The sequence below is a fragment of the Ambystoma mexicanum genome, chromosome 8, assembly GCF_040938575.1.
Source record: "Ambystoma mexicanum isolate Mex_15411 chromosome 8, UKY_AmexF1_1, whole genome shotgun sequence".
In the NCBI taxonomy this organism is placed as follows: Eukaryota; Metazoa; Chordata; class Amphibia; order Caudata; family Ambystomatidae; genus Ambystoma; species Ambystoma mexicanum.
The window spans coordinates 1,445,998,220-1,446,024,552 of NC_090929.1; the positions used below are offsets into that span (position 1 = coordinate 1,445,998,220).

At 50.3% G+C, this 26,333-nt stretch overlaps 1 protein-coding gene across 11 annotated transcripts in view; it reads left to right on the forward strand.

The window, feature by feature from the left end:
- The window catches only part of LDB1 (LIM domain binding 1), a 590,338-nt gene that overhangs the window by 497,020 nt on the left and 66,985 nt on the right, over positions 1-26,333 (forward strand). For all 11 annotated transcript variants that reach the window (XM_069611602.1, XM_069611606.1, XM_069611601.1 and 8 more), the window contains 2 exons: positions 5,764-5,866; positions 6,075-6,247. In XM_069611602.1, coding sequence (XP_069467703.1) covers positions 5,764-5,866; positions 6,075-6,247 — 276 coding nt within the window. The remainder of the gene's footprint in view (positions 1-5,763; positions 5,867-6,074; positions 6,248-26,333) is intronic.

Consider the following 26,333-nt stretch of genomic DNA (forward strand, 5'->3'; position numbering starts at 1 on the left):
TTACCTCTTATCATAGAGTTACTTACATCTTATACTACTCACAAGTCTAATCAGCTTGTGGTCCTATATTTGATTCTTCTCTTCTTCAAAGACTTCTAAAACATTGTGCAAATACTTTTCTACTTACCGACCAGAGGTGCTTCATCCTATATAAGACTTTTCCCCGTTGACTTTGGCCTAGCCTGTTATACTGAATGACTCTGCTGCGGGGATCCAAAAGTATTTGCCTGCTTAAGAATATTTGTGGTTTCTTGTTTGTTCTAATAACCTGTTCCTTTTACCAACCTTTAACAGTATTCTAAATGCAAACAGTCAGATATGAATGTCCCTAGCACCCTAGCTGTTGAAGTCACCTGAGGGTGTAGGTTGTGTCTGTGGGCCATGCCAAAAGGGTCTTCACTGGGTTTTAGAATATTAAGAGTGTGTGTTTTGAAGTGTATTTGAGTGTTACTTTTATATTGCTCTCTTCTAAAGGCTCCCTCCAACTGACTGATAAATGAATAATTGTTTATTCAAGAAACCTTGTGTGTAAGTGTTTATTTGAATATATATCACTGTGAATCTCTGTGTAACTCCCATACTGCTCACATTGACCCCTCTTAAGATAAGCCTAGCTGCTCAACACACTACCAAACTGTGTAGTACAAGCTTATACCAAAGGTTGGGTTTCTTATTACCTGTAGTCAGAGTTGTAGTAGTGAACCCTAAGGGTACGGCATACAAACTTTGCCTAACACGAACACCATGAAGAAGTGGTGCCATTGCCCAGATTTTATTTGTCCCTGATGGCAGAACAGTAGGAGGGACCGCATCAAGTCTATCCCCTCTTTGAACCAGATTTGGGATGGCGGGCTGAGGAATGCAAAATGGCTGACAAACTGCAATGTTAGATCTTGCACTGTATGGGTCTCTATAATGTTTACTTTTCCGTTGCGTGGCAATGAAATATACTACTCTGACTTCTTTCTTCTTTATCATGGCCTTTTGCTCTACTGAGAGGATGACTTCTCTGCGCAGATAGGTAAGCAAGCTATCCAGAATGACTCCTGCTTGGCCATTTACTTTTGCAGAAGAATCATTCAGCTCATGCTTTTTGTATCCTACCACACACTGCAAAGTTATATTGTTTTATTATACACATCCACATTGTTGATCATGCACTGGTATTTCCCTTCAAGCATCTGATGTCTGTGTTGGAGAGATTTTTTCATAGTCTTCTGGAGAGGGGTGTGGAAAGATCTATCATAAGGTTATACAGGATTCCGAACACAAGATAGACCAAAGGTAAAGTAAGGGAGGTGTTTCTGCAGCCCTAAGGGAAAGACTGGATTCCAGCCAAAAGCTAGACAAAACTCTCTTTAGTGATGGCTATGGCAGAGAAGTCTGTCATTACTTCAGGTAGGAAGGGGGGGGCTGGTGCTGAAGTATATTTGGTCCCAAGAGAATACACTGCACAGATCTGTATTTCAGCGGCTTGTGAATCAGCTTAGAGTCACATACTTTGCAGATGCTGCTATCTCGTGGTTTGCTCTGAGCCTTATACTTTCTGCAGTATCACTTTTGAGTGTTCTTATGCGCAGAATGGAATTACCATGATAAACAATCTTGGACCCAAATAAGCAGACAGACTCACGAATATTGCAAAATACTACTTATTATCAGCTCAAAGTAGGGAAACCTTGCGAACACCAAATCATATCCCACACACTGTTCCATTTCACGTACACAAAGGCTTTACACCTAGATGTGTGTCAGCTATGACGTCATCCTACGTGGCTAATAATAAAACCTATCTGACGGAGGCATCTTTAATTGTCAATACTTGGCATTCGCAAATGTTTGCTCATTTACTTAACCTGTGGGAAATATGACCTGCGTATATTGCTTATCCTCGTTGACTCCCTTTGTACCATCGAGTTACTTCTTGCTGTGGTATCCTTGATCTTTGGCCAACAGATATTCTTTGTTCATGCATGAATTTGTATTTCTAGCGTCTGGCGGCTCTGCAGCCCTGTTCTCTCCTTGGAGCTCTTCACTTACTATTATTCAAAGCCGCCATCCATCTTTTCAATATGGCAGCTTCACCCAGGTTATATTTTCTACTACAGCAAGCCTCTATACGACTCATTTACCTTCCGTTTCTGCGTATATACATTTACTACACATCTGGTTACTTATATATAGTTAGTTCTCACTTGTATGAATGTTACTTTGCTTCTTCAGAATATATCTTCATTCTTTAAATCGTTTGTGTGTCATTGTATCTTCTCCTTATGATGTCACTCTGCACCTGTCAGATTTTCTTTACAGCGTTTCGATATTCAGTGGTGTCTGCAAATCTCCTGCTACCACGTCAGTTTGTGGGTACATTTGGTACTGTTGTTTGAGGGCATAACTTCTCTTACACTCAATGCAGTATTTAAATAATGCCTGGTGTCATGCAAAGTGTGTTACTGTTCATCTAATAGGTCAGAGGTGAGTGGGTAGGGTCTTCCAGTGACGTACACATCTGCTCCTCCACATTCCCCTCTCTGGTCACGTCCTCGACTGTTAGGTAAGAATTGGTGCAATCACACGGTGAGAGACTACAAAACACTCTGCTTGGTATTGGGTAACCCACCTTTTGGTATATGTCTGTACTACACAAGTTGATAGGCTTGGCTGCTCGGTCACACTATCTCAGGAGGGGTACATGTGAGTTGTAGAGCTGTACAAATGAAATCCGTAAATATAAGTATTCAAGTAACGCTTACACTCAAGGTTTCAGTTCTAAAAAGTTATTTAACAAAAACTTTTATATGAGCATTATTTAAAAAGGCAATTTTGTTGTAACAATGTAAATATACTACAAAATTACTTTTCAGAATAGAATCAAAACAAGTTAGTGGATAATCTTTGGATATGCTTCTTACACAATTCCTACACCCGGAGGGCACTTCAATCATAAGCACAGTAATGGCATTTATATATCTCACTAGTATAATTTGCAGATTCTGAGGTTGCAGAAAAGAAAGGTTAAGGAAGGAAAAGGGTTAGACAGTTTCTCAGTATATGTGAGGACAGCTAAATCTTCCAATGAAATCTAGATAAACCCTTCCCAGCAGCAACGGTATACAACAAGCAACCACCTACGAGGGACACACAGTATCAAAGTCAGTGGACTAGAAGAGTCTTCAGGGAGCCAGGACAGCCAAAGTCATTTGGGACACAGTCTATGGATCTGATGCACTTCTTAGATGAAAGTCTCGCACAAGGTTAGAGAGTCTTTAGGAAAAAATCACTCATAGGGTCACAAGCTGTTAAGCATGTGAGAGAAGAGTTTAAATCCACTCTAAAAGATAAGACATTGCAATTCCCACCAACTGAGAAGAGCACGGCTAAAAGGCAATAAGGTAAGTACCCCAAGCCTAAACAGTACCCCTGATTTGAAGAAGAGTGGTCCAGCTGGATTCTGTCTTGATACAGCGGTGCAGACCCTTGTTCCTGAGCCTCAGTTGTGGGGACACGAGGGAGAACGTCTGGGGGGCTCCTGCAATGGTACTTGGGAGGCTGTCTGCAGCTACAGGCTCTTTTCGATTCAGCACTTCCCGGTTTCAGCGCTTGGCAAACAGCACTGCTGCGGATCTTGGACACCCATTGGACTCTTTGTCCCCTCAGTCCTGCACTATGGTGAGGGGACTCTGCATGTGGAGGTCCTGCTTCTGGAGGGTCTTTAGGAGTCTCCTGGTGCTTCTAGCCAGATTTGTTCCACGGCAGACGTTGCACTTGACTACGGACACTCGACCCCTGGCATTGGGCATCCGAAGCAACGGAGTCTGCAAATCGGGGGATGGTGGTCCATTGGAGTTCGTCTCTGGGTAAGTTGGTCCCAGTAACCCAAGGGGAGAAGTCATTCCGTCCGGAGCTTCTCTGTCGAGGTGAAAAAAGGAGTTCAGACAGCAGTAGGGCTTCACTGGGCAATTCAAAGGTCTAGGAGGTTGCTGCAGTAAGCTTCACAGTTTCATCATTGGGCGTTTCTCCCAGTGGTCGACTCTGCCTGTAGTCCCAAAACCCTCTCCTTTTAAGCGGGTTTCTTCCATTCATGCACATCCTAGGCAGTCAATCACACAGCGAGGTGACTGTCCTTTGAGGACAGCAAGCCAGCCAATAAGGACTGGTTTCACTCATGCACACTTGGAGACAAAGGACAGGGACGCTTCAGGACCCTCACTCACTTCCTGTCTTTCCAGACACACTGGAGCCTGGGTGGGCTTTGAACTAACAGAAAATGGTGAACAAAGAAGACTGGGGCCATTTGGGGAAAATGGTCACCCACGGCTGCTGTACTGCAGCTGATGATTCAGCCTGCGGTAAAAATGCACACTGGTAGTAAAATTAAACCACTGCCACCAGCCATTTACAGTATGTTAGTGTAGCAACACATGTCACATGGGAAGAGGGATGGGCAATTACTAAGTAACCCTCCAGCACTCCACATAGGGTGGTGTGTGCTGGTCCCACAAAGAGAAAGGTAAGTAAGACGGGGATCACCTTACTACTCTTGTGAACGGTAGTTCACCAGTTCACCCAAGAAAATGTAATTAAACATTAAGAGAAGTCCAAGGGACTTCTTAGTGGTACTGCACCTGAGGTGCTGTGCATCACCATGCAAAGGCAGATGCCTATGGAGTTTATCAGACTCCATACAACAGTAAAACACAAAAATCCTAGTCGGGGAGAAATACATGAGTGAGAAAAAGGTCCCACTCTCTGAGGAGGAAAAAAATCACTAGCCCCAAGTGCAGCAAAAGTGCGGGGGGGTCTCTAAGGTTGAAGGGAATTAGCACAGAAATTAAAATCTCCCTAACACTGTCTACTCTCAGCACTTGCCTTGGCACACCCTACGCCTCGGTGGCTCGCACTTAGATCCAACACGGCTCCAGGCCGTCTAGCGCTTCCCCTACCTTGCACTTCATCTGTTGCTCACCTATGAGCATGGACACTCTAGCACCTACCCCCTCTACCCACTTCCTTGCTGCACTTGCACATTCTGAATACTCACAAGGCATATTAGGTTCGTCCTTTTTTCCTTTCCCCTCCTCTGTTGTGTATTCAATATGTATCACTCCCTTATACCCTCCGTTTGCCCTGTGGGCGCTTTGAAACAGTATGTACTTGCTATATAAGTGCATAATAAATGATATTTATGAATGCACGTATTTGGTGCCTACTAATGGCGCTGCCGCTTTCATTTCTACATGGTGTCATTGCTATACTGGGAATGGCCTTTCTTCGAGGAACTATGGCTTTGGCTCATCTTGGCCTGTGTTGATCACATGAGGGAAACATTTCGTCTTTGATGGTGTCGTACCGAATGCATTTCTTCACTTGTCCCAAAACTGTGAACTTTCTGATTACATAATCCTATTTGATGGGGATGCAGTGCAAAACAAACCATGAATGGTTTGCGAACCGAAATACCCAATAAACCCTGAACTCCAATTAACCTTTTGCTTTGTCTACACTGGATTTTGTGCATGGTCAATCTCCCCACACTGTTATATCGGATAGGAACGGTTTTCTCAGAAAATACAGCAAGAGTTGATCTGGGAGACTTTCATGTGCTGTTCCAACAGCAACCTTCCAGTCAGACCAGTAGTGGAATGCACATTCTAGCTTTGAACTTGGTAACAAACCATGTGATGGGTGGGGCAGCCTCCTGGTAAACCATTTTCACCTAATTATAAATATATAACACAGTCGTGTTTTCCGTTATTTTTGCAGGATTGCGACAACTTGTGGTGGGATGCTTTTACTACAGAATTCTTTGAGGATGATGCCATGCTAACCATCACGTTTTGCCTGGAGGATGGACCAAAGAGATACAGTAAGCGCCCCAGGGCATTGCGTCTCTGCCACTAATGTGAACTATTTAATGTGACCAATAATTGCCTTCTGAAGTGTTCCTGTTTTTAGATGACTGTAATAAGCCCGACATTTAGTGTTTCAATGTGATGTTTGCAGTATATTCGTATAAATAAATGTCATACTAATAATGTTTTTTTCATAATCCTTGTGTTTTTTTCCTGCTCTAGCAATTGGGCGGACGCTGATTCCTCGCTATTTCCGCAGCATCTTCGAGGGAGGCGCAACAGAACTGTACTACGTCTTGAAGCATCCCAAGGAATCATTCCATAATAACTTTGTGTCGCTGGACTGCGATCAGTGCACAATGGTCACACAGCATGGCAAACCAATGTTCACTCAGGTATGTTAGCTGGGCAGTGAGCGCACCGTTGAACTCCTTCATGGTTTTAGGGACCAAATGCAGGTCTGTAAAGTGCGTGATGCAAGCTTCGTTTAGAAAATATTATGATGATGAATTTACTTATAGTGCTTGTTACTGCACATCCAGTCCTGGTGTGCTTCCAATGATCTCTGCCTCAATGCCAGCAAGACTGAGATCCTTACTATTGAGACCCCTGCTCCCTCTTTCAGTCCCTCACTCTGGCCATCTTCTATGGGCTCTCCCCCTTCAACTGAGGCCAGAAACCTTGGCGTCATCTTGTACTCCTCTTTCCTTGATCCCTCACATTCAGGACCTTGCCAAGAAGTCCCACTTTCAGCTCCACCTCCTCAAAGGAATTCTTCCTTTCCGAACTTCCCCCCAGTAGCTCAACGTCTCTATAGCCCTGGTTCTCTCTAGGCTAGACTACTGCACTAGACTCTTCCTTAATCTACCCTCTTCTTCTCAACGAGCCCTCCAGCTAATCCAGAATTGGGCTGCAAGACTTATCCATGGCCTTAAGCCCAGGGACTGCATCTCTCCAGCCCTAAAAACTCCACTGGCTGTTGGTTGCTGTAAGGATCAAATACAAATCTTGGCACCCACCGGCCGATGCCACTACTGGCCTGCACTTATTTATTCTCGGCTGGCCACCCCACCTATGCACTTAGAACTACTTACTGTCAGCACTTACCCCTTTTACAGCCAGCACTTTCCCCCACCTGCACCTTCCCTGATAAAACAAAACCTTCCCCCTCCCTCTCTGCTCTTTCGCGTTCTGAATGCTCACAAGGCCTAGTAGGTCCGCCTCCTTCTCACAGTGTCTATTTTTTTTCATTCCCATGTTCCATCCCTGCTTCTCTGTGGGCACTTTGAAACATTATTTCTGATGTTTGTTAATCTGCTTAGAATCACATGCTGTGCATAGGTCCGACATCCATTGGTCACTGCGGAGTATTGCATTTTGTTTTTTGTCGTCGAAAAGGGGACGTCGACAAGGCGTGTCTGTAACACTATCCCTATAGTGACGTGCGTTGTACCCACAATCCCTCACGCGTCGAGGTCCCTCAGATTGTTTTTTTCCGCCCAGCTTTTGGTCGCCTTACGCGGAGCTCCTAGAGAGACATTGCAAAATACTTACTACGGACCTTGGTCCTTAATTATACTTATTATATTGTTAAAGATCCCTCCACTCGATGTTAGCTGTGAAGCTGTTTCTCCGCCGAGCAAGTTTTCGACGGAGGGGAAGAGACGGAGGGGATCCTTTGGCGCTGCCGAACACGTGGCCTGGCCTCGCCGGCCAACATACAATAGGGAGAGTGGGGGTTTGAACTTTTATCTTCTCTTTGAGCATGTCGTTCTTTCTCCCCTATCTTTCCCTTGGGGTTGTTATCACCAGTTATTATTGCCTCAGCTATGGAGAGGACACCTTTTAAGTTTTGCCCACGCTGTGGGGGCAAATACACTTGGAAGGATAAACACAAGCTCTGTAATCGTTGCTTGCCCCTCGATCATAAGGAGGACAGCTGCGCGGCCTGTAAGCTCTTGAAACCAAGAACTCTTAAAGAACGAAAAGTTAAGAGGTGGGTGGACTACGCTATGTCGAAGTCAGTTTCCTCACCCGCCGCCGCTGTTACAGAAAGTGACGAGGAGGGTGATAACTCGACGTCCGTTACGGAAGTCATTAACCCCCAGAAGGAGCGCTCGCGCTCCTCGACGTCCATCCCCAGCCCCGACGGGCTCGGCTCACGCCCTGCTTATGGGGATGAACACCCCGGCGACAAGGACGCACATAGACCCCATAGGCCTAAGCACACAACCCACGGCTCTTCTTCGTCGAAGACGGATCCATCAGCGCCGAAGGGGACGCAGGGCACTCCGGCGTCTACCTCAGACCATAAGGGTCTCAAGCCCCACCCGCAAACGCAGCCGCGACCAGCGATTGGGCTTTCATCAAACACGGGCGCTACCTCAAAATCATCCGACGTAACGCTCCATAGAGCGGCCGTCGAGAAACAACGCGTAACGCAGGCAACGTCGACACCAGAGCCCTCTACTGACGAACTCGTTGTCGAGAGCCTGGCGAGAATTGTTTCCGAAGACAAAAGTAAGCGGACGACAAAACAGACGTCGAATACCGCACAAAAAGCTATAGAAACGCCGAAAAAGCACAAGAGTAGCCAGGAACGGCCCCCTTCATCTAAGGGCACTTCTGAACTACCGGAGGGCTTTTCTGAGGGCGACGGAAACCTTTCTTCGACGTTGTGGGAGCGTTCTAAGCGTTTGGAAGGTGAAAACATTGATTTCCCCCCTCTAGACTATTCAGGGGTCCCCCATGAGACCCTTGAAAGACTCCATTCTTGTATGGAGAAAATGGAAAGGTTTTTGGGAAGCCAAAACCCACCCACACACAAAAGACCAAGAGAATGGCCCCAGGATGACCCTAGGGTCAAGATCCCTAGGCTGTTTCCCCTTTCTACAGACGTATATGACCTCACTGAAGAGGAGCAATACCTCCAGGAAGATGAGGAGGGTTTGGGTGGAGAGGAAGAACATGAGGAAGAGGGGTTTGAAGAAGATCCTTACACTAGTGCAGGAGTTTTTGAAGAAGATACAGCTACCTCGCAGCCCTGGCAATCCCCATCAGTGCAGCCTTGGCAATCCCCATCAGTGCACTCAGACCCGGATGCCTTTCACCCTTCTCCTCCCAAGGATTCACCTATTGGAAACACCTCTCCCATAGATGACCAACCTTCACTTAATGCACTATTGTGCAAGGCAGCAGCGCATTTTGAAATAGACACAGGGGAAACTCTTCCTGACATAGACTTTGTAGAAAAAGTTATTAAAGAAAAAGCCCCTGTTAGTCAGTCTATTCCGCTCCTGGCTTCTATAAAGAGAAGAATAACTCCTTCCCTTTCCAATCCTGCATTAGTCAGAGGGGTCAACCCTCGGATAGAAAAGCTCTTCAGCCCTTCGTCCTCTGACCCCTTGTACATCAGAGGACATTCTATTCCGGACTCCCTTGTAGTTACTAATACAAGAAAAAGAGCGGGGGTACCACTATCCACTAGTGAGGCACCACCTGACAAAGAGGGCAAGAAGCTCTATGCACTTGGGAAGAGAATCACGACCTCCGCAGCCTTCTCAACTAGGATTGCAAATAACAATTCCCTACTAGCTAGCTACGCAGATGCACAGTGGAGCAAGCTGCGCAGCGAAGCAGAGGACGCACCAGAACCCCTGCGTTCACGCCTGTTAGCTATCATCTCAGAGGGAACTCTTGTAAACCAGGGCATCGTAAAGAACTCCTTAGATGCCGCAGAGACGGCTGGCCGTTCCCTGGTTCAGGGAATACTTATCAAACGCCATGTCTGGCTGCGCAATTCGGGATTTAAGCCGGAAACCCAGGCTTCCCTGATAAATAAGCCCATAGACCAAACACATCTGTTTGGGAAAGCAGTTGATGAGGCCCTAGAACATGCGAAAAAAGAGTTTGATACCATCAAGACTCTTGACCAAATTTCTAGGCCCCCTAACAGACGCGGCTACGGCAATAGACGCTCCTTTCGTGGCCAACGCCAGCAAAACCAACAGCAATTTTACTCTGCTACCAACTGGCCCTCTAACCAGGGTACCAACCAGTTCAGTCAAAGAGGCCAACGCCGTGGCAAAGGAAGAGGTCGCGGCTCCAGCCCCAAAGGTTCCACGCCCAATACCAACAAATGACCCGAAGATTCGGGTCCCCTCCCATGCATCACCGGTCGGGGGCCGGCTAACATCGTTCCTATCAGCATGGGAGGGAATATCGTCAGACCGCTGGGTTTTATCCACCATGGCCCACGGATACTGCATCGAATTCAACGGTTCCTCGAAGTACAGACCCCCACGGAACCGACGCATGACACCGGAACACCTCACCATTCTTCTTCAAGAAGTAGAAGAGCTACTGAAAAAAGAAGCTATAGAGGCTGTCCCCCTATCTCAGGTAACAGAAGGTATTTATTCAGTGTACTTCCTTGTACCCAAAAAGGACTTAACCATGCGCCCTGTATTAGATCTGCGCCCAGCGAACAAGTTTGTCAAACCCCAAAAGTTTCGTATGGTGACCTTGCAGGAAGTAATCCCACTGTTATCACAAGGGGATTACATGACAACACTAGACATGAAAGATGCATACTTTCATATTTTAATGTTGCCAGCGCACAGAAAATACCTCAGGTTCAAGATAGAGAACAAGCACTACCAGTTCAGAGTACTACCCTTCGGGATAGCATCTGCACCAAGGGTATTCACAAAAGTACTGGCAGTGGCAGCGGCCCACCTACGCAGGTTATCCATCCCGGTATACCCTTACCTCGACGACTGGCTCATAACAGGGGATTCTTAAGAAACATGCTCCAATACCCAAAAGACCGTGGACCTTTTGTCCCAACTGGGCTTCTCCATCAACGAAAAGAAGTCCAGCTTAGACCCCAGCCAAATCAAACAATTCCTAGGGGCTCTAATTCGAACAAAGGACGGCCTCGTCTTCCCCTCCAACGAGAGGGTCCAAAACATGCTGTTTCAGATCCCCCATTATGTGGCAGGTCGAGAGGTGACGGTACGCAAAGCAATGCGCTTGCTAGGGATGATGGCGTCATGTATTTATTTGGTACCTCACGCGCGCCTGCACATGCGCCCAATGCAAGAGTGGCTCTACAGCCAGTGGTGTCAGGCCAGCGGACAATGGGACGATCTAGTGGTGGTCTCGCAGGTCTTGGTTCTCTCGCTACGGTGGTGGACAAAAGAAAACCTGTTATTAGGGAAAACTTTTGTCACACCCGCAGTGGAAGCCACTCTAACCACAGACGCATCCCTTACAGGATGGGGGGGCTCACCTATCCCATCAGACGGCTCACGGAGCGTGGACTCCGAGCTTAGCATCCAAGCATATAAACCTGCTGGAACTACTAGCGGTGTTCAAAGCACTGAAAGCCTTTCAGGAACACCTACAAGGAAAGACAGTGATGGTCCTCACAGACAGCACCACAGCCATGTACTACCTCAACAAGCAAGGGGGCACTCACTCCCCAGGACTGTCCAAGCTGTCCCAGAATATATGGAAGTGGGCTCTCAAACACAACATGTTTCTACTATCACAACATGTACCAGGGGAACTCAATCTGCTAGCAGACAAACTCAGCAGAGACTTCTCCCTGCCCGAAGAGTACGAATGGCAATTGCACAAAGACATCGTCTTAGACGTCTTCACGCAATGGGGGTTCTCGGAAATAGACCTGTTCGCAACTCTGGAGAACTCACAATGCTAAAGTTACGCCTCCAGGTACCCCCAGAACCAGTCCAAGGGGAACGGTCTGTCGATTCAATGGTCAGGGAAATTTGTTTACGCCTTTCCCCCGACTCCCCTTCTCAACAAAGTGGTACACAAGATGCACCAGGAGCAGGTTACCATGATACTAGTGGCCCCAATGTGGGCCCGGCAGCCATGGTTCGCTCACTTGATGGAGATGTCCCTATCCCCCCCAGTGAAACTTCCCTGCCCGTACAACATGCTGTCACAGGACAAGGGCAGGACACTGCATCCATGCCCTCAGACCATGAACTTAGCAGCCTGGCTCCTGAGATCATAGAATTTGGACATTTACAACTCCCGCAGAGATGTATGGACATCTTCAGGGAAGCCAGAAAACCTAATACTCGCCACTGCTATTCTAGCAAGTGGAAAAGATTTGTCATCTGGTGTAGGGGAAGAAACATCAACCCTGTTGACTGCTCTCCCACACAAATTGTTCTGTACCTGACCCATTTACTAGACTCGGGTCTAGTATTCAATTCTATTAAAGTCCACCTAGCTGCACTTTCTGCATACACCACTTCCCAACTTAAAGTGTCGTGGTGGAAGATACCAGTTATCAAGGCCTTCATGGAGGGGGTAAAGAGAATACACCCTCCGATAGCTAACCCAGCTCCCGGATGGGACTTAAATGTGGTACTTTCTAGACTCATGGGCCCTCCTTTCGAACCCATACACAAGGCAACTCTTAAAGACCTCACTCTTAAGACTGCTTTCCTAATAGCTATCACCTCCATTAGGAGAGTAAGTGAACTACAGGCTCTTTCTGTACTAGACCCCTTCGTAACAGTTCACAAAGATAAGGTGGTTCTACGCACACACCCAAGGTTTGCACCAAAATTTATCTCGAAATTTCATGTAAACCAGTCAATAGAACTACCAACGTTCTTTCAAAACCCTTCCAGCTTGGGAGAAAAAAGTCTGCATACACTAGATGTACGCAGAGCTGTCATGTTCTACATGGAAAGAACCAGACCACTGAGAAAGACTAATCAGTTCTTTGTCTCTGTGGCAGCAGGAAGAGAAGGAGATGCAGTTTCAAAGTCCACTATATCTAGATGGATTGTTCAATGCATCACTCTCTGTTACACTCTTGCTAAGAGAGAACTACCCTTCAAGCCAAGAGCACATTCCACTCGAGGCACTGGGGCTTCCATAGCATTCTTTGCAAATGTTCCCCTTGAGTCCATCTGCAAAGCGGCTACCTGGAGTTCTGTGCACACCTTTACAAAACACTACTGTCTAGATGCACACTCTAGGTCTGACTCCCAGGTGGGACAGGCAGTATTAAGACATCTTTTCTCTACTGTTCCTTCTCATAACCCACCGCCAACTCCGGGTACTGCTCGCTAGTCTATGCACAGCATGTGATTCTAAGCAGATTAACAAACATCAGAAGACAATGCATTACTTACAGTAAAAGCATTTCTGATGGTTGTATCTGCTTAGATTCACATGCGCCCACCCTTCCTCCCCGCTCGGATGGAAGGAACATAGACATCCTCTAATATATTTCTCTCTTCTCCAGCATGGGGTCTGGCATGGATTCACATGCTCATGAATATTCCCCGTCGTCAGGCTGGGAATCCTCGGTAAAGAAAAAACCAGTATCAGTTTCGTTTCTGATCTGTCTTTCGTAGTAATAACCAATCACTGGTCTCTGCGTCATACTGACCACAGCCAATGACTGCCCTCTACCTAAGCACCGCCTCTGGCAGCCATCTTCAGATTTTTACCGCACGTTCATGTGTTGGGATCCTCGTGCTATTGCTCTCGAGCGTTAGTGCTATTTTTTTTTCACGTTTTTTCGGTCAAAAGAGCCTCAAGCTCCACCGACTCTCTATCCGATCAACGGGGACCCGTGTCGGATTCGTCTGCGCCCCTCCAGGGTGAAGATTCGTCGAGCTACGCTTTTGGAGGACTCCAGAAGTTTCTCAGGCCCGGTCATGGCCCAGGAGAAGGGAAGCTCGACGCCCGGAAAGCTGTTCAGGGTCTGCCCTGGATGCCAGCTGCAGAACGTCTTCAAGGAGGACGAACACTCCTTTTGTCTCTACTGCCTACATGAGGACAAGACGCACGTGGAGAAGGACTGTGCGTTTTGCGGCAACATGTCGGAGCGGACCATGAAGGACCGCCATCAACGTCTCGCCAACTGGCTAGAAGGGAAGAGCCCGTCCGGCGAGAAGAAGAAGAAGAAATCTGAGCGGTCTTCTAAGACCTTTGAGGACGCCCCGGCGACGGGGGTCCAACATAAGGCCAAGCACCGCGAGTCCGCTGGCACCGGGAGCGCCGAACGGTCGGGCTCTACGGGCGCCAGGCAGGGCGCACCCTCCCCGGCACCATCAACCACGAGCCAACGCTCTGGGTCGGGTAAGAGGAAGGCCGAGCACCCGGCGAAGCTCCTGGAGAGGCCCCGGTCGAGCTCGAAGGCCCCATCGGAGGGGGAGCGAGGCGGTGCCCCCCCCCTCAAGGATAAGGCGGTGAGCGCACCTAAGGTGGTGAAGGCCTTAATCCATCCGGCCAAGCCCTCTATCGAAACTGTCGCGGCGGCCCTGGCTCAGCCTGTGCAGGCTACACCAGTGGTGGCGACCTCGGGGCTCAGAGTCTCCCTGCCACCTCGGAGGGAGTCATCTTTTGTGCCCATCGATAGGACCCCCGTGAAATCCCCCGTGTGGAAGAAAAAGGGGGGCAGGGCGTCGTCGTAGATTCGGCCTCAACCTCGGAGGAGGAGCTGGTCGAAGTCTTAAGCCACGGCCTCGGCGTGGAAGAAGACCGACCCGTCGGGATGGATCCCGACGCAGGTGACGACGACATCGTCGAGGGTACCGACGGGGCCCCTGATCGCCCGTCGGATTCCCCTCTGCCAGCGCCGCGAGACAACTCGGCGGCCATTTTGTTGGCTATACAGTCCTTATGCTCAGAGATAAGGACGAGACTACCGTTGCCGACGGAACCTCTCCCGTCGGGGGACCCAGAACCGGGACCTTCTGGTGTTCCCCCTACCAAGAAAAGAAGGATCCACCCTCCGCCTCCTTTTCAGCCGTCGCGCCCCTTCCAGCCCTCCTCCCCGTCCACCCGAGGGGATGATACGGGGACTGACACGGCAGCGACGGGTACGGACGACGAGGTATACAACGAGGATGTACCGTCGTCGCCTCCCACCAGGGCTTCTCCGCCCGACGAGATTGGATCGTTCCACTCCATGATCTCCAGGGCATCCGAGCTTTTTCAACTATGCCCTGAGGAGAAGAAGAAGGAAGGTTTCCTTTATCAGCGGCGCGAGGCCAAGAGGAAGACGGTCCTCTCAGTGCCTCTATTGGACGACATTTGGGATGAGGGCCTCACCCTCCTCAAGAACCCTTCCACGACGCCAGCTAGAAGAGACCGGTACGAGAAGAAGTACCGGGTCCCGGACACGGCCCCCCTGTGCCTCCGGGCGCAGCCTACCCCGGACTCCGTCGTCTCCGCAGCGGGCAGGAAGAAAGCGGGGGGGGGGGGTGCGGCCTCCACATCGACTTCCCCACCGGACGGTGAGGGAAAGAAATTGGACGCTATGGGACGCAGAGTCATCTCGTCGGCAGCGACGACGATTAAAGCGGCCAACGCCTTGGCTATCGTGGCCCGCTACGACAGGGAGCTCTGGTACAAACTGGCTCGCCTGCTGGACTTCCTGCCGGACGACAAGAGGACAGAGGCCCTGGAGATCCTGCAGGAAGGTGAGGTGGCTTCGGACCACGCCATTACCGTTGCGACGGACATCGCCGACACTGGGTTCCGCCAGTTGGGCAACGGCGTTTGCCTTAGGCGGCGTGGATGGCTCAAGGCTACGGACTTCCGTCAAGACGTTCAGACCAGAGTCCTGGACATGCCCTTCGATGGGAACAACCTGTTTGGCAAAACAGTGGACGATTCCCTTCAGGCCATTAAAGCGGACACTGAGACGGCCCGGGCCCTGGGAGTTCTGCAACAACGACGGACGCCCTTTCGGAGCAGCGGAGGCAAGGGCGCCTCCAAAGGTTCCGGCGGCGGTTTCTCCACCTACCGTCAAGCGGCCCGCTCGTCGTCTCAGGAGGCCTACAGAGGACGAGGCAAGTCTGGCGGACCCCGCCGTCGTCGCCAAGGAGGACAAGGCGGCAAAGCCTCGGCCAAGCAGGATTGAACCGGCCGTGGGGTCGGGCCCCCACCGAAGCACCCCGGTGGGAGGCCGGCTGGCGAGCTTCGTCAGCGTGTGGGAGTCCATCTCCACCGACCGTTGGGTGCTGGACGCCTTGGCCCGGGGCCACACGCTCGAGTTTCAAAGAAGGTGTCCGCGCGTCCCCCCCGTGGCCAGGAAAGAACTTCACGTCCCTCAACTTCTCCTGGAGGTAAAGGCGATGCTCAGGAAGGGCGCCATCAAACTCGTCCCAAAGAAGCTTCGGGGCTCCGGAGTGTACTCGAGATACTTCCTCGTGAAGAAGAAGACGGGGGGATGGCGCCCCATCCTGGACCTGCGACGTCTGAACAAGTTCATCAAGGCGCAAAAGTTCCGGATGGTCACCCTCCAGCACGTCCTGGGCCAGCTGGAGGAAGGAGACTTCCTGTCGTCGTTGGATTTGGAGGATGCCTACTTCCATATTCCCATCCTAAAGGGGCACCGAAAATTCCTCAGGTTTGTGGTCCAAGGGCGTCATTACCAGTTCAAAGCCCTCCCCTTCGGTCTACGCACCGGTGGCGGCGCAGCTGCGCCGCGAGGGGATCCACGTCTACCCCTACCTGGACGACTGGCTCATCCGAGCCAAGACGAGGGAACTCGCCGTCGTTCACACGGCAAGGACCGTCCAACTTCTCACGGACCTGGGATTCTCCGTGAACTACGCCAAATCCCACCTGGTACCCGCGCAAGACGCTCTGTTTCTGGGAGCGAGGCTCAACACAGTGTCCCTTCTGGCCTCCCCGTCAGAAGAGAGGACCAGGACCATCCTGGGCAAGGTGCAGCGGATGTTGGTGGCCGACGCGGCCAAGGTGAGGTCCATCAAGTCCCTCCTCGGAATGATGTCTTCCTGCATCTACCTCATTCCCATGTGCAGGCTCCGGATGCGCCCGTTGCAGGAGTTCCTGGACGCGCGCTGGATCCAAACGACGGGCACCTTCGAGGAAAGGATCACACTCGACGAGAGTTTCCGACGAGCGATCCGGTGGTGGGGCACCCGCGCGCATCTGACGGCGGGCATGGACTTCCAGACCCCAGCCCACCAGGAGACAGTGACCACGGATGCCTCCCTGGAAGGGTGGGGAGCGCACACCGAAAATCTGCACGCAAGGGGCCTTTGGCTCCCGACGGAGAAATCCTTACATATCAACGTCCTGGAGCTCCGTGCAGTGTTTTGGGCCCTCAGGTCCTTCCTTCCGTCCCTCAAGGGCAAGGTGGTGAGGATCTTCACCGACAACACCACCACCATGTTTTACATCAGAAAACAGGGCGGAACCAGGTCCCCAGCACTGTCCAAGGAGGCGCAGGACCTGTGGCATTGGGCAGTCGCCCAAGGGATGTTTCTGGTGCCGTTTCATCTGGCAGGGATAAAAAACACCATCGCCGACTCACTCAGCAGGGAGCTGCGCTCGTGCCACGAGTGGGAACTACGGCAGGATCTAGTGGATCGCCTCTTCCGACGGTGGGGCACACCCCAGATCGACCTGTTCGCGACGGCAACGAACTCCAAGTGCCGGAGGTTCGCCAGCAGGTTTCCCCAGGCGAGGAGCATGGGCGATGCTTTCTCGTTCCCCTGGGAGGGCCTGTTCCTCTACGCGTTCCCTCCTTTGCCACTGCTAATCCGGCTCGTCAACCAGCTCAAGAGGTCACAGTGCAGAATGATCCTCGTCGCACCTGCGTGGCCGAGGCAGATATGGTTCCCGGACCTTCTGGACTTGTCAGCGTCCCCGCCAATCAAGCTGCCGGTGGACGCGGATCTGCTCTCCAGGGAAGGAGGCGCCATCCTCCACCACGACCCGAAATCGCTGAACTTGCAGGCCTGGCTCCTGCAGCGCTAGAGTTTGGAGGATACAACATACCGGCCGACTGCAGAGAGGTTCTTGCAAAGGCCAGGGCGTCCTCGACTCTTAAATGCTACGGACACAAATGGAAGAGGTTCTCTGTCTGGTGCCACGCACAGAAGATTAACCCTCTACGGATTACGGCTCCCCAAGTTCTGCCGTACCTGCTGACGCTGGCCAAAGCTGGACTGGCACACGCGTCCATCAAGATTCATCTTGCTGCGATCTCCCGATACACCAGAACCACGGGACGGACGTCCCTGTGGTCTCATCGTCTGGTAAAAGAGTTCATGAAGGGACTGTTCAGATCGTTCCCGCCGGTGAAGGCTCCGGCCCCGGCGTGGGAGCTCAACGTGGTGCTGACCAAGCTCATGGGACCTCCGTTCGAGCCTCTGCACTCGGCCCCGTTGAAGTTTCTGTCGTGGAAGACAGCGTTTCTTGTGGCCATCACCTCCGCACGACGGGTGGGAGAGATCCAGGCCCTTTCCTGCAAGGCCCCGTACTTGACTTTTCACGACACGAGGATAGTGCTCAGGACGCACCCCTCCTTCATGCCCAAGGTACCGTCGGATTTCCATCTCAACGAACCCTTGGTGTTGCCTGTATTCTTCCCGTCGCCTTCGTCGCCGGCTGAGAGGACTTTGCACTCGCTGGATGTGGCTAGAGCGCTGAAGTTCTACGTGGACCGCACAAAGTGTTTTCGGAAGACGTCACAACTCTTTGTGAACTTTGGACCTGTCAATCAGGGGAAGGCTCTCTCGAAGGCTTCCATTTCCAGATGGCTCTCCGGCTGTATCATGTACTGTCATCGGTTGGCAAACCGACCGCTGCCCGGCCGTCCGAGAGCCCATTCCACCAGAGCGATCGCAGCTACCACGGCGTTCCTTTCTGGTGTGCCCCTGCTGGACATATGCAGGGCTGCTACGTGGAGGTCGACGCACACCTTCACGAAGTTCTACTGCGTCGATCGGGATTCCAGGGAGGAGTCCAGGGTCGGCCAAGCAGTGCTGCGCAACCTGTTCGCCTGAGGTGAGCCTGGTGAGGAGGTAAGATGCTTAATGTTGAGTTTGATGCAATGCTTAATGTTGAGCCTTTGCCACCTCCCGTGGTTGTGCATGTGTGTACTGCTATTCTTTATTCATGAGCATGTGAATCCATGCCAGACCCCATGCTGGAGAAGGAACAAGTTACTTACCTGTAACTGTTGTTCTCCAGCATGGGTCTGGCATGGATTCACATGCGAACCCTCCCGCCTACCCCTCTGCGGCTCTTCACTTGGTCATACTGCCACTTCACGTGCTTCCAAATCTGAAGATGGCTGCCAGAGGCGGTGCTTAGGTAGAGGGCAGTCATTGGCTGTGGTCAGTATGACGCAGAGACCAGTGATTGGTTATTACTACGAAAGACAGATCAGAAACGAAACTGATACTGGTTTTTTCTTTACCGAGGATTCCCAGCCTGACGACGGGGAATATTCATGAGCATGTGAATCCATGCCAGACCCATGCTGGAGAACAACAGCTACAGGTAAGTAACTTGTTCCTTTTCTGTACTCACTCACGTCTAGAAGGCTCCCTCAGGGCAGAAAAATACAAACAGAGGGACCTTGACGCGTGAGGGATTGTGGGTACAACGCACGTCACTATAGGGATAGTGTTACAGACACGCCTTGTCGACGTCCCCTTTTCGGCGACGAAAAACAAAATGCAATACTCCGCAGTGACCACTGGATGTCGGACCTATGTACAGCATGTGAATCTAAGCAGATACAACCATCAGAAATGCTTTTACGGTAAGTAATGCATTGTCTTACGTGCTGTATAACCGCCTAACAAATGCACAATAAATAAATCTTTGCTATTTTGTTTAGGCATATGGGTAGCGCTAATCCAACTCAAAGGTTTTCCAATCTATTAACCTCGGAAAAACGAATGGGCAATATGCCCCTGCAGTAAGTTCGACCTATGACCTTGCCAGTTACCGCAGCTGTCCGAAGCATTCCTTCAATTTATTGAGCGGCATTCCCAGTTTATAGGGTCTTGGCCCATAAAGGTAACTGCAAAAAAGCAGGGACACACACAAGATGTCATTTGTGTTGTCCACAAAAGACCATGTTGGCAATGGAAACATGTGTTGCTGTTTGGTCTTCTGTGACTTACTTCAATTTAATGTGATGTTTTCCACAGAACCAAGGCAAGGCAATCTATTGACGTATATGGCAGCTTGCTTCAATTTTTCAAACGCTTAAATGATATTTTTTATATAGAGCTTTAATGTAAAGCACTTTACATAAGACATATTTACATACATTGCTATTATTACCCAACCCCTTCATCGACACGCACTCCCTGCCCCAAAAAACAGCATGATACCTTTGTCCCTTATCAGTCTTGCCCAAAATGAATTTTGGAAGCCTCACAAATGGGCCCATTATTAATTCGCTTGACACAGATGTCTGCACATGTTTTTGGACCCATGGCACGGTCCATCCATGTCATACTTTTTTGGCATTTGTTTCAGATCCATGTGATTTTGTTTCTGGGCTATTATATGTTAGTTTTAAAAACAAATATTGAAACTTAACCTGTTAAAAAGCAAAGCCAAAATATAATGTAACAACTTGTATTACTTGGGTATTTTCACCTGTGCGTTTTACATTTTGTAGTCCAATAAATAACTAGTTATAAGTTACTATTTCTCAACTCAATGGTATTCTTGTTTCAGACCTTGTAAGAATAAAGGGCAGAGTCGGCACCAGGGGTGAAGCGAAACCTATATTTCGAGGGTGGAGGGGTAACTGGTGATGGGAGGGACCACTTCAGAAACTGGGCGGGGCAAACCTGGAGGCCCACCCTCTGTTTTACTTGGGTTGTCTGTCATGGGGCACAAGTATCATATGATACATTTTAAAGTGTAATATGTGTTTGGATGCACATTCAAACCATTGCCCCTCCTAGACGATTTAGATTGCGAAAAATATTTCCAAAATATAGAGATGAGCACATGACGGTGTAGGGGGGGGAGGGTGTTTGCTATGGATGGGACAATAGGTGGGAGTGGGAAATCACATATGGGATGTCAACTAGTGGTGTTGCAATCAAATTATGTAGGATATAGTATATATGCATATATAATAGTTATACCACAAACTATTACTGCGTTACGAGAAGACCTGAATCCTTGCAGGCTGTATTTTAGAACAATACAGAACAAGGCTCAATCCTTTTCTTTGCCATTGCTTTCAGATTCCCAGACGTGGCAAGGAACACGCATATACGCTCCCCCCCCCCCACATCAGTTAGGCCTTTGAACCAATTAGGCTGGAGTATGTGTGAGCCCAATACGAAGGTTGTATTCCTGGGAGCAAAGGCTGAGGTCTCAGAATGCCAAAACACAAACCAAGATTTAAGACACAAGCGCCCCTAGAATGACAGCTACTCTATTTGAATTACCAAGTGTCGGGGAAAATGGAGCCTTAAATCCTTTGTGAACTGGATTGATTAGTGGGACACTAGGTTTACTCTCAGAGAGGGGAACTGATAAAGGGGAAAGCAGGGGATGACATGATCTATCATTTGTGCCAAGGAGAGCTAAGCATGGTGCCCATGTAGTGGGGAGGGCAAGAAGGGGGCGCCAACGTGTCCGGGATGAGAAAAGGGTTGCTTCCTCTGCAAGGACCAGGCTGATCTCGATTTGCCCACTGAGTACATAATGATAACCAGGTGTATGTCACGTGGTTAGGATTGAAGGTACGGTGGTGCCAGGTGAAGTTAACCCAATTACTTTACAGTATTCCAAGATGGACGAGGACATAACCCACGTATGGTGAAGATGATAGAGGGTGGCGGAACCAATTGAAGGATGATCTATATGTAACCATTAGCATGTGTATAGGTGGCAGCCCATGAGGGTGGGGGATTTGCACTGTATGTGGACTACGTCATGATTGACGGTTTTTGTGTTTATAACCTGACTCTTGTACAATAGGAGACAGAGAGCTCTATGGCAGTAGATTTGCAATACCCTGTTGGTTTTTTCTTATATACAAAATAAAGTTCTAGTCTTTCTCGAATAAGGGTGCATGCACCAAGCCTTTTTACCTAGTGGGTTGTATTTTCTTGGTCTGATTGCTGGGTGTTACCCTACATTTTTGGTGACCCTGACGTCATCCCAGTGACCCCCGCGAAGACCGAGGATTCCTGGCCATGCATCCGGAGGGGTCGTGTCCACCTGCAGCGGCCAGTTCCTCTTGCGCACAACCTTTTGAGAGGTTTACAGGAGCCGTGTTATCAGAATTCCAGTCTGTTTGGAGTGGGGTGATGTCTCCGGATTGTGCAGGCCATTGACTGGACCCTGTGATGGAGGACTGTGGGTGAACACACAGACGTAAGTGCACCCACTTTTGTAGAAAAATAAGTGAGGCATGAGAGGAGAATAGGAGTGTTGGGAGGTGTGAAGGAGAGTGGGTATGCATGTGTGGTGAAGAGATTGGGTTGACACGTCAGAATATCACATGGTGTTGTGTATATATTATTCATGAGGTTTTTTTTTAAATTATAGTTAGTGAAGTAATGGGATCCTTTCCTTGGGTAATAGGAGAGAAGACAACTGTATAAAGGAAGAAAAGAGAATATGGATAGGGGCTCCGTATATTTAGTGAGTTTGGGATCTCTCAGTCTGGTATATAGGGGGGTCGTGAGAACGAAAAAGTAGTTGCAGTAGAGGCCCCTCATGGCCTTGGATCGCCTCACCCGAGATAGTGGGAGTGTTGGAACGAAAAGAACAAGTTACTTTGTTACCTGGTAACGTTCTTTCGATGGGATGGTCCGATGACGTATTCCGTATCTATGACAGGTAATCACCACAGCTGTGCTGCTTCGGAAACTTTTTTCGGCGTCTGCGTCGATGCGCCGTCGTCGAGGACCACCTCCGACGTCATCCGATGTGATAAGTAGGACGCACGACGCCCGTAGCCTCAGTTGTAGTTTTTTCCCCCAGAACGTGTGACATTAGTCTACTGCCAGTCAGACACAAAGCCTTGCGGAACGTAAGCTGCAATCGCAAAAGAAATTCTGCAGCGGGGAAGGTAGGGAGGGAGTGATATGGAATACGTCGTCGGACCATTCCATCGAAAGAACGTTACCAGGTAAGAAAGTAACTTGTTCTTCGAGGGGATTGGGTCCTCCGACGTATTCCATATCTATGACAGACTCCCAAAGCAGTACCAGAGCAAGGAGGAGGGAAAGAATTTAGAAACAAAATTTAGAATTACCAATCAAATAGCAGAGCAAAGGACCGCCTTGCCAAAGGCCAGATCCTGTCCTCGGATGGAATCGAGGGAATAGTCACGTACAAATGTATGCACTGAAGCCCAGGTGGCTGCATCACAGATGTTGCGAATAGGAACACCCCTCTGCAGGGCAGTAGATGCAGCCATACCCCTGGTAGAATGGGCCCGCAAGCCAGCCGGTGGGTCCTTACCCGCCAAGCGGTAACACTCCGAGATGGCCAGAATAATCCAGCGAGACAAAGTCTGTTTCGTCACAGCTTGTCCCAAACGCTTTCCAGCGTAACCAATAAAGAGTTGATCGTCCACTCTAACCTGGGACATGCGTGAAACATAAAAGCTTAAAGCTCTCCTAGGATCAAGCCTATGGAGCCTCTCCTCTTCCTTACCAGGATGTGAAGGAGGATAGAACGCTGGAAGAACAACCTTCTGGCTCAAATGAAATTCCGAAACCACCTTAGAAGGAAAAGAAGGACGAACACTAAGGACAACCCTGTCCTTATGAAATACAGTGAAGGGCTTAACTGAAAGTGCCTGTAACTCACTCACTCTGCGAGCGGAAGTAACCGCAACTAAAAACACAGTTTTCAGAGTTAACAGCCTCAAAGGGCAAGAATGTAAAGGCTCAAACGGAGCACCCATAAGAAACTTAAGAACGAGGTTTAAATCCCAACCGGGCACCAGGAAAGGTGACGGAGGGAACACATTAGTGAGCCCTTTCAGAAACTGTGAAATTAAAGTGATTTTAAAATGGGAACACTCTTCAGACAAGCACTTAAAGATGGACAGCGCCGCCAGGTATCCTTTAATGGTACCCACTTGCAAGCCCCTGTGGGCCAAAGAAAGTAAAAAGGACAGAACCATGGGGATGTCACATGCAAAAGGATCCACATTCTGAACTCTGCACCAGTCGCAGATCTTACGCCAACGGTACAGAGACTTCGTTGCCGGCCGTCGGGCCGAGAGCAACACCTCCATCACGTCTTCAGGGAGGTCCCAATCCTTATACCTCAACCTTTCAGAAGCCAAGCGTGAAGGTTGAGGGATCTGACCTCTGGATGGAGAACCTGACCCCCCTCCCGTGAGAGCAGATCGTCTCGGTAGGGAAGACGACGTAGAGGACAGATGGACAAGTCGAGAAGGTCCAGGTACCACGTTCTCCGAGCCCACGCCAGAGCAATGAGGATCATCCGGGAACCGAACTTCCGTAACCTCCGCAGCACTTGCGGGATGACAGGGACTGGAGGAAACGCGTACAGCAGTGGGAATGACCACTCCACCACGAACACGTCTCCTAAGGCTCCTTTTAGAGGAAATTCCCGCGAGCAGAACCTCTCGCACTTGCGGTTGACACTAGAGGCAAAGAGATCCACTTGAGGAGCCCCCCAAAGGGCGAAGATCTCCAGGAGAATCTCCTGAGCCAACTCCCACTCGTGAGGGATCGTGCTCTGCCTGCTCAGAGCGTCCGCCGTCACGTTTCGTCTCCGGCCAGATGAACTGCCGAGATCGAAACTTCCTGCTGGATGGCCCAGAACTCGAGCTGCATCGCCTCCCTGCACAGAGGAAGTGACCCTGCCCCCCCCTTTTTGTTGAGGTAGTGCATGGCCACTGTGTTGTCCGTCAGGATCAGGACATTCTTTCCTCGCACAGTCGGCAGAAAAGCCTTCAGGGCTAGCCTGACGGCCCTCAGCTCCAACAGATTGATATGGAGTCTGGACTCCGACGGAGACCAACGACCGCTGACTGTCAGCTCGTTGGCATGAGCTCCCCATCCCGTGAGGGATGCATCCGTCGCGATCGTCACCTCCAGCCAGGGAAGCCAAAACGGAGCCCCCTTCATCAAGTTGTCTTCGAAGGCCCACCACAGAAGGTCCTGGGTGACCGAGGGCGGCACCTGAATTGGGTCCGACATCCTGCCGGAGGACTGCAACCATTGCATCTTGAGTGCCCACTGCAAAGATCTCATCCGCAGGTGAGCCTCTGGCACCAGAAGAATGCAGGATGCCATGAGGCCGAGCAACCTCAAGAACTCGAACGCTGGGAGCCTCTGGGCATGCTGAAACTTGTGTACCATCTGCTGAATGTGAAGAGCCCTCACCTGGGGAGGAAAACACCGCCCCAGGGAAGTGTCGAGCACTGCTCCAATGTACTGGAGCCGCTGTGTTGGCGTCAAATGGGACTTCTTTAAATTGAGGGAGAAGCCCAGCCTGCGAAGGGAGTGGCAGGTGACGGACAGATGATCCAGGACTTGCTCGGGAGAGCTCCCCCTGATCAACCATTCGTCCAGGTAAGGGTAGACGTGAATCCCCCCTTGCCTGAGATGCGCTGCCACCACCACCACCATGAGCTTAGTGAAAACCCTCGGGGCGGAGGTGAATCCGAATGGCAGGACCCGAAACTGAAAGTGCGAGTCGCCAACCGCGAACCTCAGGTACTTCCTGTGCTTGGGATGGATCGGCACATGGAAGTAAGCATCCTTGAGGTCGAGAGACACCAACCAGTCCTGAAGCTGAAGGGCCTGGAGGACTTGAGAGAGAGTAACCATCTTGAACTTGCCCTTCCTGAGGAGTTTGTTCAAACCGCGCAAGTCCATGATGGGTCTCAATACCCCGTCTTTCTTCGAAACCAACAAATAAGGGGAATACCATCCCTTGTTCCTCTCCGCTACAGGCACCAGTTCTATGGCGCCTTTCTCCAGCAGGGCTTGAATTTCCTGCGCAAGGAGCGGATCCGGACTCTTCAAAGAGAGGTTCCCTGGTGGATTGTCGTGAGGCCTCTGCCGAAAGGGAAGACAGTTGCTGTGGGTTATGATCTCCAGAACCCACACATCTGAAGTAATGGCACGCCACTCTACAAGATGCTGCGCCAGCCTTCCCCCCAACCGGCGAACCATGGGACCTGGCCTCATGACTGAGCGGTAGCGGCTGCGGCGTTGCCTGAGGGCAAAGAGGCAACTGCCCGAGCGGCCTTGGCACCACGGGTACCCTGTCGTCCACCTCTGGTACCCCTGCGTTGGCCTCTTTGACTGCCAGCTCCTCTCGCTTTACTGAAGGACGAGTAATGGCAAAAGGAACCACCCCTCCATTGCTGTCCCCTAGGACGAAAAGGCGGAGGTTGGCGAACTGCAGCGCCCAACGACTTCGCTGCAGCTTTGGAGGTCTGCAACCTCTCAAGGCTCTCGTCAGCCTTACTGCCAAAAAGGTGTTCACCGTCAAAGGGCATGTTGAGGAGCCGGGACTGCACATCAGGAGCAAACCCAGACTTCCGCAACCACGCAAACCTGCGTATCACGGTGCTCGCTGCCATGGACCTGCTGACGCATTCAGCCATGTCCAAACCCGACTGAACGGACTCACACATGGCATCCTTACCATCCTGGACCATAGCAAGGAAAC